This window comes from Cicer arietinum, chromosome 2 (assembly GCF_000331145.2).
Source record: "Cicer arietinum cultivar CDC Frontier isolate Library 1 chromosome 2, Cicar.CDCFrontier_v2.0, whole genome shotgun sequence".
In the NCBI taxonomy this organism is placed as follows: domain Eukaryota; kingdom Viridiplantae; phylum Streptophyta; class Magnoliopsida; order Fabales; family Fabaceae; genus Cicer; species Cicer arietinum.
Genome location: NC_021161.2, coordinates 33,447,589 through 33,464,778, shown reverse-complemented (window position 1 = coordinate 33,464,778; position 17,190 = coordinate 33,447,589). Strand labels below are relative to the sequence as shown.

General features: G+C 27.9%; 2 protein-coding genes and 1 long non-coding RNA gene across 7 annotated transcripts; 1 reads left to right on the top strand and 2 right to left on the bottom strand.

The window, feature by feature from the left end:
* Positions 1 to 359: 359 nt before the first annotated feature.
* LOC140919422 (uncharacterized) lies at positions 360 to 926 on the bottom strand. The gene has a single exon (XM_073365433.1). The coding sequence runs from the start codon at positions 924 to 926 to the stop codon at positions 360 to 362; it is 567 nt and encodes a 188-aa protein (XP_073221534.1).
* A 1,344-nt stretch (positions 927 to 2,270) lies between these two features.
* On the top strand, positions 2,271 to 3,912 carry LOC101505768 (uncharacterized). Its single transcript, XR_190507.4, has 2 exons — positions 2,271 to 3,305; positions 3,516 to 3,912. It is a non-coding gene; the product is annotated as an uncharacterized lncRNA (long non-coding RNA).
* An 8,652-nt stretch (positions 3,913 to 12,564) lies between these two features.
* Positions 12,565 to 15,626, bottom strand: LOC101504797 (F-box protein FBW2-like). Of its 5 annotated transcripts, none has more exons than XM_004516063.4 (3): positions 15,385 to 15,626; positions 13,979 to 14,290; positions 12,565 to 13,373 (listed from the first exon to the last, which is right to left on the bottom strand). In XM_004516063.4, the coding sequence occupies exons 2-3, from the start codon at positions 14,284 to 14,286 to the stop codon at positions 12,749 to 12,751; spliced, it is 933 nt and encodes a 310-aa protein (XP_004516120.1). In that variant the 5' UTR covers positions 14,287 to 14,290; positions 15,385 to 15,626; the 3' UTR covers positions 12,565 to 12,748. The 5 variants fall into 5 exon arrangements, with proteins under 5 accessions (XP_004516120.1, XP_004516121.1, XP_004516122.1 ...); XM_004516064.4 differs by lacking the exon at positions 15,385 to 15,626 and adding an exon at positions 15,123 to 15,346; XM_004516065.4 differs by lacking the exon at positions 15,385 to 15,626 and adding an exon at positions 15,006 to 15,128.
* Between the last annotated feature and the right edge of the window lie 1,564 nt (positions 15,627 to 17,190).

The window sequence follows — 17,190 nt, the reverse complement described above, 5'->3', positions numbered from 1 at the left end:
TATATTTTTGGTTTATCTATTAAAATTTAAAAAATTTGGTCACTCCAATGTTTTAGTTCAAGATCTGCAACTGATTAGTAAACTAAAATGGTTGGTGGGTTGTATGTAAGGATGAAAGTAATGTATTTGAAGATTATTGAATTTATTTATGTATTTGAAGATTTTTGGATTTATTTATGTATTTGTGTGAGAGAGATTGTTGGTTTTTTGAGACATTCAAGTATTAAATATATTTTCAATGAATTAAATTGTTACTTATGTTTCTCCCGTAAAATAAACATGTTATAACCCACCAATCCAACTCAACCCGTTCTTGATCGAATCAATTCGGCTCGAGTTAAAAAAAATGGATTTAAAACTCAAAACAACCCCAAAGATAATCGATCAGTTAGAGTATCGGGTTTTGTCAAAATCGGTTCAACTAAATCCCTACTTATAAGGAAATGTGCTATAGGAATGGTATGGCCATCACTATCCTGAGCGATTGCCATTAGTAAGGTCCTATGATACTTCTCATACAACCGTATTCCATCAACTGAAACAACTGACTTATAATGATCAAACCCATTGATACATGGTTGGAAACTCCAAAAGAGACGATGGAAAATAGGTTTGCTAGGAACTCCTTGGTCATCCTCAATAAAGGATAGCACTTCAATATCGCTAACAAGGCTTGGAAGATAATGTTTGAAAGCAAGGATCCACCTTGGAATTCCTTTGTATGATTCCTCCCAATTCCTGTATATTCTTTCAATGGCCTTTTGATTTGCAATCCATGCCTTTCTATAAGAAGTGGTATATGTGTAACGTGATCGTATATGTGCAATCAATACTGAAACTGATATTGTGGGATCCGATGTTATCATTTGTAGGATGCTTTCACAAATAACAGCCAAAGAGAGTTGTGGGTGATCTTGTGAAACCATTGTTCATGAGCATATGTGTGACCCTTCTAGTTTTGTGATCTTCAAGATGTTTGATTTATTTCTATTCAAGATTCTACACCTCCACATATAATTTTTATTTATACAATGGACAATCCATCTAGTACTGTTAGAATGTGCAACGACGAAGCACGTAGAATTGTGCATATGATATTCTTTTGCACACTGAATTGCCACAACTTTTGTGAGAAATTTCATCCCCACTCGGAGATTTGCAAGATCTGGAACAAGGTAAGATTGGTTTTGGGACATAGAATTGACAAATTCATCGTCAACGTAATTCATGTTGTCGGAGGCCACGTTGCAAAAATGTGAGGGGGTCAGAGAAATAAATTGTAGTATATGGATATTCTACTACTAGTTCATGATCATCTTCGTCATCGACAACAACTTCAACAAGAACGTCATCCTCATTCTCGCTAAAATCGTCAACTTCTTCATTGTGGACACCAGCCACAACACAGATAGGACCATCATCGTACGGTGCATTAAGATCAATCCTCCACTGGTTGGTTGGTTCTGATTTTGTATTTGTATTTTAATTATAATATTTAATTAAATTTTGTTCTTTTTATGAACTCTATTTTATTTAAATTTTTTAATAATTATAAAAAATAAAATTTAATTAGATGATTATTATAAAAAAATTAACATTGTATTTATTTTTTTAATTAAAATAATATTTACTTAAATTAATAATTAATGAAACATATATTAATAATTAATGAAATTTAAATTAATATATTAATTAAAATAATAATTACTAAAATTAATTATTTAATTAAAATAATAATTATTAAATAATAAAATGTATATTTATTATTATGAAAGATGTTAACAAAAATAATAATAATAATGTGTGGGATTATCTCATATTTACAAATTATAATTATTCAATCTCTATACGCATGAATGTCATTGTTAATTGATCAAACTTCTTATACTTGTATCTAAACTTTTTATACTTGTGTTTATTAGTACTACTAATAAAAACAAATATATATATATATATATATATATATATATATAATAATTAAAAAAATGCAATTAAAGAATGTATTTCTGCCACACCAATTCTCCTTTACTTAATTTAAAATAAAATAAAAATATTTTGAAAAGTCGGTTGCAGCTATTTTAATTTAAAAAATAATAATAGTATGATGCATAATTAAAAAATAATGATAGTAATATAGTACATAATTAGAAAATGATAATAATATGATACTTAATTTTTTTTTAGTGGTAGAATAAAGAAAAACAAAAAAAAAGAGACTTAGTAATACCACCGCCTTAACCCGCAAATAACTCTATCTTATTTATATTGATCAGTTCTGTTCTCCAATCAACATAAAACAACGTTGTTGTTTACGCACTAACGATCGGAACGAAAGCTCTCACTTTCTCACTCGATCTCGCTCTCTTCTTCTTTGTCAAGCTCTACTTTACAATCTCTCGTTCTCCTTCTCCCGGCCTCTGACTTTTCTCATTGTTACTTTTTTTAGTTTTACTCTTTTTTGGTTTGTCTGTGTGGCTATTTTGTGGTTCTTTGATTCTTTTTTTAGGTTTTTCTATCCGTGATGGATTCCCCGCCAGGTACTCCGATTTCATCACTCTCTCATACGGTGGCCACTCCGTCACTTCCGTCGGCACCGAAAAAGAAACCCCAACAGTCTATGGCAAGGTTTATTCTGCACTCTTTAGAAGATGTTAGCGAAATGGTTCAGGAAATTATTCTAAGGCGTGAGTACAGCCAAGAAGCATTGAATGCTGAGAGAGAAAGAAAAATGCGCATTTTGATGTCACTGCGATAGTCATTCATTGCTTGCGTGAGTATGATTCTTGTGTTGGTTGGTAACTTGGTATGATTCTCTGTTCCTTTATTCCTTTCAATTTATATTTGGTAAGATTCTAAGTGTATAGATTTATATACGTTTTTATGCCAAAATATAAAATATGCCTTCGATCTTGATTTTTATCCTAAAGAAAGTACCTATTTTATATTATGAATCTATGATGAATGATGATACTTCTATAGACGGATATGTGTTAGGTAACAATTTATGTGTTTCAATTGTTTATGATTCTCATTCTAAAATCTATAATAAATCTCCTAATGTTAGTCCCTCTTGTAACTATTCGAATATTTGAGCACTCACTACCAACATGTTCTAATACCCTCTCATTCACTATCTAAGGTATGCTCTTTTCTTTTCCAAAACTATTTTGAATCTATTACTAACTTGATCGTTGGAGTCTTTGCAGTACCACACCCATTGCTCATGAGCAAGAACAGTTTTGCCAACAACAGTTGGTCAATCTAATCTACTTCATATTTGGACAATCTCTTCTATGTGGAAAAAGGTGAGAAATTTCTGTGATTCAATTGTTTATGACTCTCATTCTAGAATCTATCAATCTCTTAAAATTAGTCCTTTTTTTCTTTTATCTTGATATTGTTTATGTTATGTCATGCCCCCTTCTTGTAACAATTTATATCTGCATAATGGATCACACATTTTATTGCTCTTATCTGCTGTCGGTCGCATGTCCCTGTCCTTCTCAACCTCCTAGTGTCGTTTGTCTGCTCGATATTGAAATCGGCCTACATTCAAGAGATGTAAGCATACATGCAGTATATTCCACCACAAGCCTTTCTAGATCATAACTCCAAATCCTATGATTGAGTATTTCTTTTCAACACTTGTTAGGATTAGGCAATAGTATATAATTGAACCAAGAGATCTATGTTCAACACATGTCCAGTGCTTCCTCTGCTTACATCAAGTCACCATTTTACTTCCTCTGGTTCACAATATATCTGGATTGATGTGCAACTTTGAAGTTCTAGGATGTCAGATTATTTCCTTTCTTTGTATTGTTACAATATTGTTTCATTTGGCCTATTGTTTCTATCTTGACCTTAATTTGTATAAACTTCAGTTTCCATGATATTGTTATGTTTATTTTCCTTCCTGGGTTGTTTATATACTCTTAATAATTAAAATAACTATGTTAACATCTTATATTCCTATGTTTGGTTTAACTTTTGGAGCATGTGAGATGTACCATTTTTATTGTTATCTATCTTCGACAAAAAAAAATATTTGTTGGTGTTCGTTCATATCGATGATAGGTGATATCTGACATGACGAATTCAACTACGTATTGATTAGTCATTCGTAAAGTTGAGATAGTGTTGAATTTGGTGTTAGCCTCCATAAGTTTTTTTGCCTAAAATATAGTATCAACAAAACGAGTCATTTGATTCTGTAGACACCACACTAAAATAGAAAAACAAAATTTAACATACCATGATGACTAGGGATCTTAATGTGTTTAATTGTTTTATATAAGTCATATAATCTGAACTGAGTTCATGTAATTTTATTGTTTGATCTGTCAGAATTGAGCCTTTTAATATTTAGCTGTAATAGGTCATTTAATTAAGGAGGTTTTTTACAGCGCTCATTCAAAGAGCGTTATAATAGGCTTTTAAAAAATAAAATAAGGAGGTCTTTAACAGTGCTCGTTCAAAAAGCATTGTAATAGGCTTTTAAAAAATAAGTTAAGGAGGTCTTTTACATCGCTTTTGTCAATAAGCGCTATAAAAGCCTTTACAAAAATAAGGAGGTCGCAAAGCTTTGTTTTATACTAAATTAAGAAGTCTTTTAAAGCGCTTGTTGAAAAAGCGCTGTAATAAGCTTTTAAAAAATAAGTTAAGGAGGTCTTTTACAGCGCTCTTTCCAAAGAACAATGTAATAGGCTTTTAAAAAATAAGTTAAGAATGTGCTTTACAGCACTCTTTCAAAGAGTGATGTAATATGTTTTTAAAAAATAAAATAAGGAGGTATTTTACAGCGCTCTTTCAAAGGGCGTTGTAATATGCTTTTAAAAAGTAAGTTAAGGAGATCTTTTACAACGCTCTTTCAAAGAGCGCTGTATTAGGCTTTTAAAAAATAAGTTAAGGAGGTATGTTACAACGGTCTTTCAAAGAGTGCTGTAATAGGCTTTTAAAAAATAAGTTAAAGAGGTCTTTTACAGCGCTCTTTCAAAGAGCGCTATAATAGGCTTTTAAAAAATAAATTAAGGAGGTCTTTTACAACGCTCTTTCAAAGAACGTTGTAATAGACTATTAAAAAATAAGTTAAGGATGTCTTTTACAACGCTCTTTCAAAGAGCGCTGTAATAGGCTATTAAAAATTAACTTATATTTTTTAAAAAATAATTACATTAAAATGAATATATTTTGCACATGCTTTAAATTTTATTTATCATATATACATTAACAATATAATTTCTATTTAATTTTTTTTTTACAATTCTACTGTAGCATTTTAAAATATGAAAGTTTTATGTCTTTTGAAAATAATCTTAACGCATTTTATATATATAATATTACATATTTCATAATTAGATCAATATTATGAACTTGCTTTCTTTTAAATAAGTATTATTTGGTTTTTGAAAAAATTTACAATTTTTTAAGAAAATAACATTTTACTAATATAATAAATCATAACAAAATAAATAACTACAATAAAAAAAAAGATAAAATTTTAATTTGAGTAAAAAGTTTACACCAGTACAAATATTTTACTGACATTTTTTTAGAATAAAATTTTATAACCATTTAACCTTTTTTTGGACTAAATTTAACTTTTTTCAATACTAATGTATAAAATACTAATTTATATTTAAAAGACATTATATAATTACTTTATATAGAGTAGTGTTTGACTTGAAAGTTATGAACAAATTATAACAACTCTTCTCAATCGATACAATAACGTCATTGTCAAAATAAAAATGAAATAATATTAATTAAATAACTAACTTCAAACAAAATGTTAACATTAAAAACTACTGTAATAGGCTATTAAAAATTAAGTTAAGGAGGTCTTTCACAGCGCTCTTTCAATGAGCGTTGTAATAGGGTTTTATATATAACAGTAAACCTCTTCAGTTTCCTCTTCATTTCATAAACTTCACTACGCTTCAGAGTCCTCCTCCTCTTCATTGTCCTTCTCATTGCGAACCCTACTGTCCATACGAACCATATTGCCAACCATCTCCATCGCGAACCATCTCCATCTTTGTTACTATCCCTACCAATTCTTATTCAAATACTATCCCTAAACCCTAAACCGCTTCAGTTTCCTCTTCATTACGTAAACTTCATACGCTTGTTTCCTCCTCATCTTCATTCTCATTCTCATTGCGAACCCTACGAACAATATTGTCTTGTTACTAACCCTCATTACGTAAACTTCATACGCTTGTTTCCTCTTTGTTCTCCTTGTCATTGCGAATCATTTGTTCTGTGTATTTCTGATAATTATATGTATATGAATAGGGCACATTTGAAAAGTTGTGAATATGTAGTTATATGAATATGTATATAGTTCCATGTTATTGTCAATATGTGAATATGTATATGAATATGTTGTGAACTGATTGTGTAAATATGTAAAGTTATAAAGTTATATAGTTCTGTTGTTGTGTACTGATTGTGAAATGATTGTGTGAACTGATTCTGGATGAAAAAGATTTTGGAAAAAAAATTAAAAGACAGCGCAGTAATAGGTGGATAATAATGCATCTATTGAATGCACATTTTACAACGCTTTTTTAAAAAAGCGTTGTAATAGGTGCATAATAATGCATCTATTGAATGCACCTTTTACAGCGCTTTTTGGAAAAAGCGTTGTAATAGGTGCATAATAATGCATCTATTGAATGCACCTTTTACAACGCTTTTTCTAAAAAGCGCTGTAAAACGAGTATAACAAGCGCGCGATATATCTACCTATTTTATAGCGCTTTTTATTTTAAAAAGCGTTGTTGTATCTTTTACAATGCTAGATACTACAGCGTTTATTTTTTTGAAAAAACGCTGTAAATGGCTTTAAAAAAGCGTTGTAAAATAGGTTTTTCCGCGTAGTGTATAGTACCCTACCCAAACCCTACCCATTGTCATCTCTAATGATGACGAACAAATCAATGTCGCACTCAGATGACTAAATCATAAATAAAACACAAAAAAGAAGTAAATTTGTGTAGAAAATCAATTATTTAACTAAAAGCATGGAATAAAATAATTAAGATAGATGATTTTAGATTAAAAATAAATAAATAAAAAAACCTAAAGTTACCTGTCTAATAAACAAAGAGGAAGAGAATTTGTGTTTTTTTTTAGGAGGGGCAGCTAAAAACAACTTTAGGCTACATGTCAATTCCTCGACATATCTTATATTGTTTGTATAAGTTATAGGTCGATTCCTTTCTTCTCCTTTAGCCACTCATATCTAGGCTGCATTAAGAATTCTAAATTATTTGAAGGTAAACTAGGCAAAGATTTTTCACAACAACATCCATTATTCTGTTTCAACTCTCCAATGGTGTTGCGATTCTGAGTGGAACTCATATTTAGATCTAGAAGATAATAACAAACTTCTGTTTTTTTCTTGGCAACTCTCTAATTTCATGGAAAAGTAAGAAATATTCAATTGTTTCTCATTCTTCATCAGAGAAAAAATATAGAGCTTTAGCAAATGTAACTTGTGAGGCATAATAGTATTCTACAAAATTTTAACACCAAACACACCGTTTATGTGTTGATTTACTGTGATAACATCTCAACTTTGCACATAGCTGTATATCCATTATTTCTGAGCGCACAAAATATTATTACTACTGTCAATTACTTCTTTTTTTTTTTTTGTCAACACTGCCAATTACTACAAAGGACCAAAACATATTTACAAAACTTATGCTATCTGGCCCCTTCCACTCACTAGTGTCCAAACTTAATATGATTGATATGCATTCTACTTAAGGGGTGTTAACTACAACTTGACTTAGTCTTAACTTGACTTAGTCTTAACTATTAAGTATTTAGTTAAACTTTATGTTAATTAGTTAGATTTTAATTAGTCTACTATTATCTTTTTGTTTAGCTTCTTTTTCTTATTTCTTTTTTCCCCCTTGGTTTAATAAAAGGAATTACGTAACTAATAACTAAATTCAATTGAATATTTAATAGATTTGAGGTATATTGTGTTTTTGCTCTATTATGTTGATTTGCATCTTCTCTGATTTTGTTTTTTGGGATTAATATTTCAGAACTCATCCCAATTCACAATTTACCTATTCCCTAAGAATTTCGATTTCCCTTATCTATAATGCTTATCGTCTCACAACTAGAGCTTAGGGCGTGTTTGATTTACCTATAATTAAAGGATTGAATAGTACAACTCTAGTTGTATTGTGTTTGATTTAAGAATTGATTCGAGACCGAACTAAAGTTGAAATTTTAGTACATCACTTAGATAAAATTGATAGATTTAGTGGATTTGGATGGCAATGGATTGATCAAAACAATCCATTAATCTATTAATAATCTTCTTAAAGTTATAAAAAAACATTTAATTCAATTCATCAATTTAAAATAAAAATCATAGTTTCAACTTTCAATGGACTATCCAATCCATCTAATAATTTTCTCTTAAGCATTTTAATAAATTAATTATAATATTTGCTATTATTTCTAAGAACTATATTATTTAGTATTTTTAAAACTATATTTTATTTTGATAGAAAAATTCAGTTTTTTAATATTTATTTTAAAAAAAATGAGTTTTTTAATATTTATTTTAAAAATTATTAACTTCTAAAAATAATATCATATAGATCATATCTATAAAATTTGACATTAATCTATAATCATTTATTAAGTCATATTTAAAATGTGTTAAAATTAACGTTATATATAATTACATTGTTGAGGTTGATCTAAACACAACATAATGACATAAGAAATGATTATAGATTAATGTTACAATTTATAAATATGATTTATATGATAGTAATTTTTAATTCAACGATTAATTTAAAAATATATTTATCCGATGTTATTAAATAAATGTTTCTCTTTAGGAGTAACTTCATTCCTCTTCATTAAATAACAGGAAGGTTCGTTGGTGGTGGATGGAGGGGGAGCACATGTGGCCGCCACGGCGGAGCTTCGACGGTTGGCCGTCTCCGACCACTCCAATATTATTAAATATTATATTAATTCTAAATAAATTTTAATAATTAAATTTTTATTTTAGAACACATTACTTATATTTAAATTAATTTTTTTAAAAAATCTTAAAATAATTTCAGTTTTGTATCGAAAAAAATATCTAATCCATATTTTTTAAATTATAAATAATTTTTTTTAACAAAATTACTTATTTTTAAACATAAAAAACTGTTTTTTAAAAAAAATTGTTAAAAAAAAACTCCATTTTTCTATAACAAAATAAAGTTTCCTAATTATAACAATATGTTTTTTAAATGATTATAATAATATTTATCAAAAGTTACAAACCAAAAAATATCATCACATGTATCTATTTTATAGTAAATAAATGTAATTAATTGGATCTGATTAAAAAACATATGTAATTCATTAGAATTGTAAAAGGGGTTGGAAGAATTTCATTTCATCAATATCATTAAATAAATGGGATGGATAGATAATTGTCCAATACCTTAAATGGTTTCCCTATACTCATTTTAGGTTTATATTGGACCTAACAAATTGGTTTATCAAGGTAGGACTTCAATTTTCTTTTTAAATGGGAAGAATTTTTCTTTTTATAAATAATTGTAGAGTTCTATACTTTATCAAGGTAGGACTTCAATTTTTGACATATAAAAGAAAAGAATAATTTTTATATGAGTTTGGAAGAGGAGGATGTCTTTATTGTTTTGTGTTATCTAATCTAATACTTCTTCCACTTTTATTTATAAGCAAAAATGAATCAACAAAACTTTATGTATTTAATCTACATGTATTGTTGGTTCAAAATTGTTATATATTACGTCAAATTTGTGTGTTTATTTTTAATCTTCTATGCAATGTAATACTAGTCTCTAATTATAAACAACCTTTGAAAAAAGAAATCCTTAAATATAAGTACTATTTCAATATAATAAATGCATTTATTTATTTATTTCAAATATACCCTTTTACTAATACTACTAATTTTTCTTAGAATATATATAAAAAGTCAAATTTAACATATTTAACTATAAAAATTATTTTAAAAATATCAACATATAATAAACACATTTATACCATACTTTTCTCAATAAATGTTTTTACTCTTAATAAACACATTTAGAACACATGTTTACTCTTACAGGTGCTTTTGGCCCCTTATGGCTTTTCCAAAGTTATTATTTAGAAGATTTATGTGATAAATTTGAAAATTAACATATTTTAGTACTATTAAATTAAATCATTAATAATTGAATATATGTCATCTATAAATGAGTTTTATCATATTTTAGATTTAATATCAATATATTTTTAATATCTTTTAAATTTATTTTGAAATGACATTTTTTGTTAAGATTTTAATTAAAATTTTAATTTTAATTTCAATTATAAAAATAATTTATTTAGTTACTATTTTAATTACAAAACTCTTAGTTTACTCAATTTTAATAGATGATAAAATAATGTTTATATAAATAAATTTAAAAAAATTATTAATCAGCATATTGATAGTACTAATACTCGTTCTTTTAAAAGTGCCGTAGAACTTCTGTATTATTCATACTAGTAATAACATCTGATAGCAAGAGTTAAAATCAATAGAAGTGTTACGCTCTCTAGTAACTAGTAAGAAACGAGAAGTAATACAAAAAACATAAAGATTATTTCACGGTAAAGTAATAAAATTGAAAACAATCTTTTTGGTAATATTTATTTTTTGACAAAATCTTTTTGGTAATCATATTACATATATTTTTGGGACAAAAATATATCACTATGAAAATTTAATTTTTATTCATTCTACTCTCAATTAAATATTTTACACTAACATTAAAATATTTTACTAATTAATTAAAATATTTTATTTATTATATTCAGAAGAACTAATTAGAAATAAGTTTTTTTCATGGTAAAATATTTTATATTTTACACTAATATTAAATATTTGTACTAGTTAATTAAAATATTTTATTTATTATATTCAGAACAACTAATTAGAAATAAAACTCTTTTTGGGTAAATGATTGATTGTATTTTCTAATACAAAGTTTATGTTCTAAAATTAAGAGTTTGATTGCGTCAAAAAAACAGAATTTTATTATAATTTTATGTGACACGATATTCAGGAATTGTATTATGATGTGAGGGATTAGTTTTGGTTACCTAATACGAGGGTATACTTGTCAAAAACAATATCGGGTATATAAAAGTTTTACGAAAACATTTTTTATTGATCTTGGTCCCTCCTATTAAACAAACATCCTATCAGAATCTTTATAATAAAGGACAGATTTAAGGTATCTGAGTCTTAATTTAATTTGGCAAATAATATTATATTGTTAGATTAGATTGAACTTGTGTATTCGAATTTATGATCTCATTAATTACGATAAAATTTATTTATTTTTACGAGATATTTTATTTTACCATTTATTCACTAAAAAAATCAAAAGGGGAAAGGAAATTTAATAAAAGTGTGTTTGGATCTATACATTAGTTAACATATTCTCGTGATTCAATACCGATCTCGCTGAGAATTACAAAATCAAAATCCATGTTACTCCCGTCAAAAAGATATATTCATTTAATTATGACAGTTATTACACAATGCCAATTACCAATTTTACGTAAGTACCAATCAAAATCAAAATCTATGACTATGAGAACACAAAAATTCAAAAGTCAACACACTGATTGAAATCGGTGGAATCATGTGTTGACTGTTGTGAAACAATCAAATTAATAAACTCCATTTTTCACCTTTATTTTAAAAAAAAAATAGATGAGTTGGATTTTAAAAACTCAATGGAATCAGAGCAAATTTCTATCAACGCTATAGTCTCTAGTCTTCCTAGTATGAAAATCATGATTTTTCCACATAAACTCGTCGTTTTAAGAGCTCTCTTGACTTTGTTCAATCCCACTTAGATTTATTGGTCATGCCAAGATTGCTTTAGACACTTGCTAAAAAATTAAAAATTATCAAAACTCATTATTTTATGAAATGATTTTTTAAAAGATAATGAAATGTAATATTAAATATTAATTTTTTTGATAAATATTTCTATGTTTTTCTATATAATTTGTTTGAATTTATATAGGATTGAATGAATGATAAGACTATATAGGTGCGACAGTTAGTCCAGTTTAATCATGTCGAATTGGTCTATGCCTTAGAGGTGAATTGGTTTCGATATTCATGGGATCAAAGGCCCTTTAGATCCAATCGACTCTTATGTTAGACTCGGAGAAGCTTGTGGGCTAAAGGCAGCAATTGAAGAATGTTATTTTTGAAATGAATGTCAAGTTGGCGGTGGATGGTTTTCAGAACCCTCAAGAGGAAATCACTATGTTTGATTGCATCAACTAAGACCGTCATTATTAATACTTGTTCTCAACTTTTTATTGAAGTTCTTGCTTGTATTAAGCTATAACACTTTTTTCAGTCATAAAAAAAGATACACTATCTAGGAAATGCAACAATATTATTTGATTATTATTATTTTATATTATAATAACTGATTTTCACCAATGGACTTTAAAATATCATAAGATGTAATAACAATCATATTGTGAAAAAATATAAAAGATATACTAAAAGTAAAGTTCTTGCAAGAAAGCCCAACTGCTTTTTTTTCTTCTTCTTTCTTTGGTACACATCATGCAAAGAGCATAAAATGTCCAAAGTAGAAGCACTAATTACAGAAAACAGAAAACAGCATAGTAAAAATTCACAAGCAAATAACACATCTCATCATGGAGATGCAGGCCAATGCATTCCAGCATCTTCAATACCAACATAAACCCTAACCCTAAGCTCAAGCCCCTCAATCCTTATTCCATCATACCACATGTCATCATCACTTTCATCGTCATACTCATCCATATCACTATCCACATAATCGGACGAAGAATCTGAGATATCGGAGCTGTCGTCCCAGCCAAGAACATGAGGCCCCAAAATCTTCAAGTTTGGAAACTTTTGATTCAGAGACATGTTGTCAAGTTGTACACCCCAACAGCCTCTCAGGTCTAAATGTTCAAGCTTCATACACGATGAGAGGATTTGATGAACACCATCATTGCTGATAAGATGGTAAGCCATTTCAAGATGCCTTAGCTTAGGCATATTAGTGGCTATGGCGAACGCTTCAGCATCGTCTAAGGGCTGTCCCGAAGTGTCTAACGGATGCATATTCCGACAGAAAACTTCTAGCTGTTTGCAGTTCTTTCCAATTATCTTGATCCCTTCATCTCCAATTTGCATGCAGTAGCTCAAATCTAATACAGAAATTCTAGATAGCCTTCCGGACATCTTTTCTACTACATGATTACTCATGTTGCATCTTATCATCCTTAAATTTCGCAGGGAGCCAGCACTTGCAAAAGAGAAAAGGACACAACGTAAGTAAAATATGGCAAGTTAGACAAAAATCCAGTTAATCAATACTACAATCTAGTTAACCAACAGTTCGGTTTACTAGCGTTTAATATGACACCGAAAATGTCATACTAAATTCAATGGCAGATAACGACATAGCCACTATGGCAATGTTTAGAGTAACAATACAATAATTTATACCATAGTACCATACACATACAAAAGCTCAAAAATAGAAGAATTCTCGAAATTGAAGACATATTAATCACTAAACAATAGGATTGTGTATAATAATTGTGTATTTGGGTAGCATTAAATTAACGAGATCTAAATGATTGATTTTGTAAAATTGATTTGATTACGAGTTTGAAGTAACTATTGGGATACTTTTACTCCGGAAACAAGTTCAATAACAAACTGTGTAATTTTTTTACTCACACAAAAGACTACTTTTTATTACTTCTAGTCTAATCTAGGTTCAGACACAATTGACAATAACAAAAAATATCAATAAGTTTTTACTGAAATCACAATTGATAGTGGGGAAAATGAATTCTGATACTCTAAAATCTCTCCAAATGAAAACAAATTATGTATGCTTACTTTTCAGCAATGAAATTGAATATTCTCTCAGTCTGGAGACCAGAAACACTGAGTTTGCGGAGGGATCCAGAGCTTCTTGTAATCAGCATCTCAACCATCCGCTCAATGTGCTGAGGCTCACAGAAGCTGCTCCAGTCATCAATGTCAATCTCTTGCCAGCAGTAAGGTCCAGTTACAGCTCTGGCCCATGACTTACATACTCTTGGGATCACAGTCAATCTTTCTTGGATAGAAAGTTTCGCGAAAATCACCCCTAGAGTATCGGGTATCAGCTCGTCCCAACTATGAACATCAGATGCTACTTCCATCTTCCTGCAAAACAAGAACATTTTACCACATTATGATTGTGGTAAGTGGTTGAAAATCAATAACTAAATACAAAAAATTCACATTTAAGATTGAATCGAACCCAAATTTAAACTCTAGCTGAACAATTTTAGTCAGACTTTACTTCGTACAATTCCGAATTACCAGGGCACTTTTTCCCTTGATAACCAGGGGTTAAGACAAAATTACTCATAAATTAAAATCTCAGATACATAAGATATGAATGAATATTGAATATTCAAATCAAACAACACATTATTATTCACATTTAATGAATTCCTGAACGAATTAAATCCACTCACAGACATAAGAATTAATATAGTTAAAACAACATAACAAGAATTACCAACTAAAACATAACAATTTATAAAATATCTCGACATTCAAGGAAATCTTGAATTAAACTCTCTCAGGCATAAATTTGTCTTGTTCAAACAACACATTCTGTAAACAGCTGGCAAAGGTGATTCTTTCAAAAGAAGATAGAAAATTTTGGAATATTTTTTTTGTGGGTAGGGAAAAAGCTGAGCAACAAATTAAACATAGCAATTATAAGACAATAAAATTTTTGCAGCTTTACATTTTCAACTGAAAACACAATCTAAATAAGGTTAAAAACACAGAAATGCCAGATTTTTTTTTTGCAAAAAAAAAAGAATTTCAATTTCAAGATAGCAAATCTAGAATTAAGAAACATTACCCAGATTGAAATTTCCAATTTTTCCCATTCTTTCTCAATTTCAAAAAACACCCAGAATGAGAGAGAGAAAATAAATCACTTAATAAAACCAAAAAGAATAAAACTTCAATTATTTACCAGGCTAAATCTTCAAGAACTTGAATTAAGGAAGCATAAACCGAATAATCCGGCACATGTGCAGGGAAAAAGAGAGTAGAAAAAAGCGAGTAATTTGAAATGGGTAAGAAAAAGTAAGAAAAAAAAAGACACAAATCCAACCACCAACACCAACAACCCTCAATTTCAAATCAATGCAACAAGTAAAAAAGAATATTAATTTTATTTTTACATATAATAAGTAAGCTAGTTTTAGAGTAGAGTGTAGTGAGTAGAAAAATACCTGAAACTTTGGATGGTGTTGAAAATGAAATCAGAGTTTTTCTTTTTTTTTTCTTTTTTTTTTTGAGTGAGAGAGAGATTTTTTTGTTTTGGAAAAGAGAAAATAAGAGGAGGAAAGGAATACTAGAAGCAGAAAATATCGGCTTTTTTACTGCCACACACTACACTGAGTACTCACAAACACAGTCAAAACTGGACTTGGCAAAAGTCACCTAAGTACAGTGTTGCATTTTCAAGGACACTGATTAGTGTTTTTTTGGAAAATTAGACTACCTCATGGTGGGTTTTATACTACTCTGATTGCAAACTTTCTAAAAGAAAATTTTATTTTTTTATTGTTAAATTAATGTTCTTTTTTGACACAAGTATTAAATTAATGTTATAAAATGTTGGTATTTAATTCCAGTCAAAAAAAGTAATCACTAAAATAAATATTTAATACCATTATTATATTTTATCATTTAACGTTGAATTTAATACAAAAGACAAAAAAACTATTTATTTATTTTGACAGAAACAACATTAAAAAAATAATCAGTAAATTTGCCTAAAATCACTGCTCCCTCCCTTCCCTTTTAATTTTCAGTTTTTGGTTTATTAGATAAAGGACTTCTACGATACACTTGTAAATCGATATGTTTTGATATTATTAAATTAATTAATTAAAAATTTAACAAATATAAATTTAATAAATTATTATAATTATATTATACATTTAACACAATTAAAATTTGTAAATTTTGTATTTTAGGTTTTTTTGATTTGTCATAATTTTTAATTATGAAAATAATTTATACAATCGTTGAGGACTAAAATTAATAGATACATGAATCAATAATATTTATTTAATGAATCTTTAAAATGCAATATATAAATATTGGCATGGATAAATTAAGAAGAAACTCCATTAATTATTGGTTAAAATTTTGATGGTACCGATACACATTTATTTATTCATAGTACCATAGAAGTTGTTTTTTAAATATACATGACAATCAATCAACTTCACTATATTGTATTATCTTTGATCATTTATTATTTTATTTCATATATTTCTCTCTTTGCCGGAACTTGAACAAAAATGTTAGAGTGATTGAAATTTTAAAATTTTAATATATAAATAAAAAGTATAATATTGTATTGCATATAAGAATTTTAAGTTGTAAATTTACAAAAATATATTAGAGAGAAGTAGTAGATCAAATTTTGCTTTATATTTTTAATAATTAACATTTAGTTAGAAATTAGGTTGGAAAGTTTATTTAATTTTATAATTATAGTCGTTGTTTTTGTAATTTTTTTTTATAAATTATTCCCTTTGATTTTTTTAAAATAGACATCTGAATTATAATTTGATGTACAAAAATTTGTATATAAGATTTTGGAAAAATATTTTAATCTTAAAAGTTGAGCTTAATAAAAAAATACAATTTTAATAATAAAAAAAAGGTAAAATAAATTTTAGTACATATAAATATACCAATCTACATTATGCAAAGAGGATCTACACATACCAATCTATGTCATACAATCTACATGATGCACGTCATTTGATTAGGTTAATTCGTTTAACAAGAAAAGAAACACATATAGCATGTCATCTTTACATATTAGACTCAAATATACATATCGACAACAATAACCCAACAACTACAATGAAACTCATAAAAACAATATTCCAATAATAAAGTATACTGAACCAAAAATACAATAACATTACAATATTTATATTTATTAACATATGTCATATCACATCTAGTCAAAATTCATCACAACTTAGCATATATTAAACTACAATTATCCTATA

Bases quoted from the DNA above. Each gene is read 5' to 3' on its own strand.
- LOC140919422 (XM_073365433.1), bottom strand. From the start codon at position 926: ATGGTTTCACAAGATCACCCACAACTCTCTTTGGCTGTTATTTGTGAA.
- LOC101504797 (XM_004516063.4), bottom strand. From the start codon at position 14,286: ATGGAAGTAGCATCTGATGTTCATAGTTGGGACGAGCTGATACCCGAT. The intron at 13,374-13,978 runs GTAAGCATACAT...CTCTTTTGCAAG, and splicing joins TTCAATTTCATTGCTGAAAA to TGCTGGCTCCCTGCGAAATT.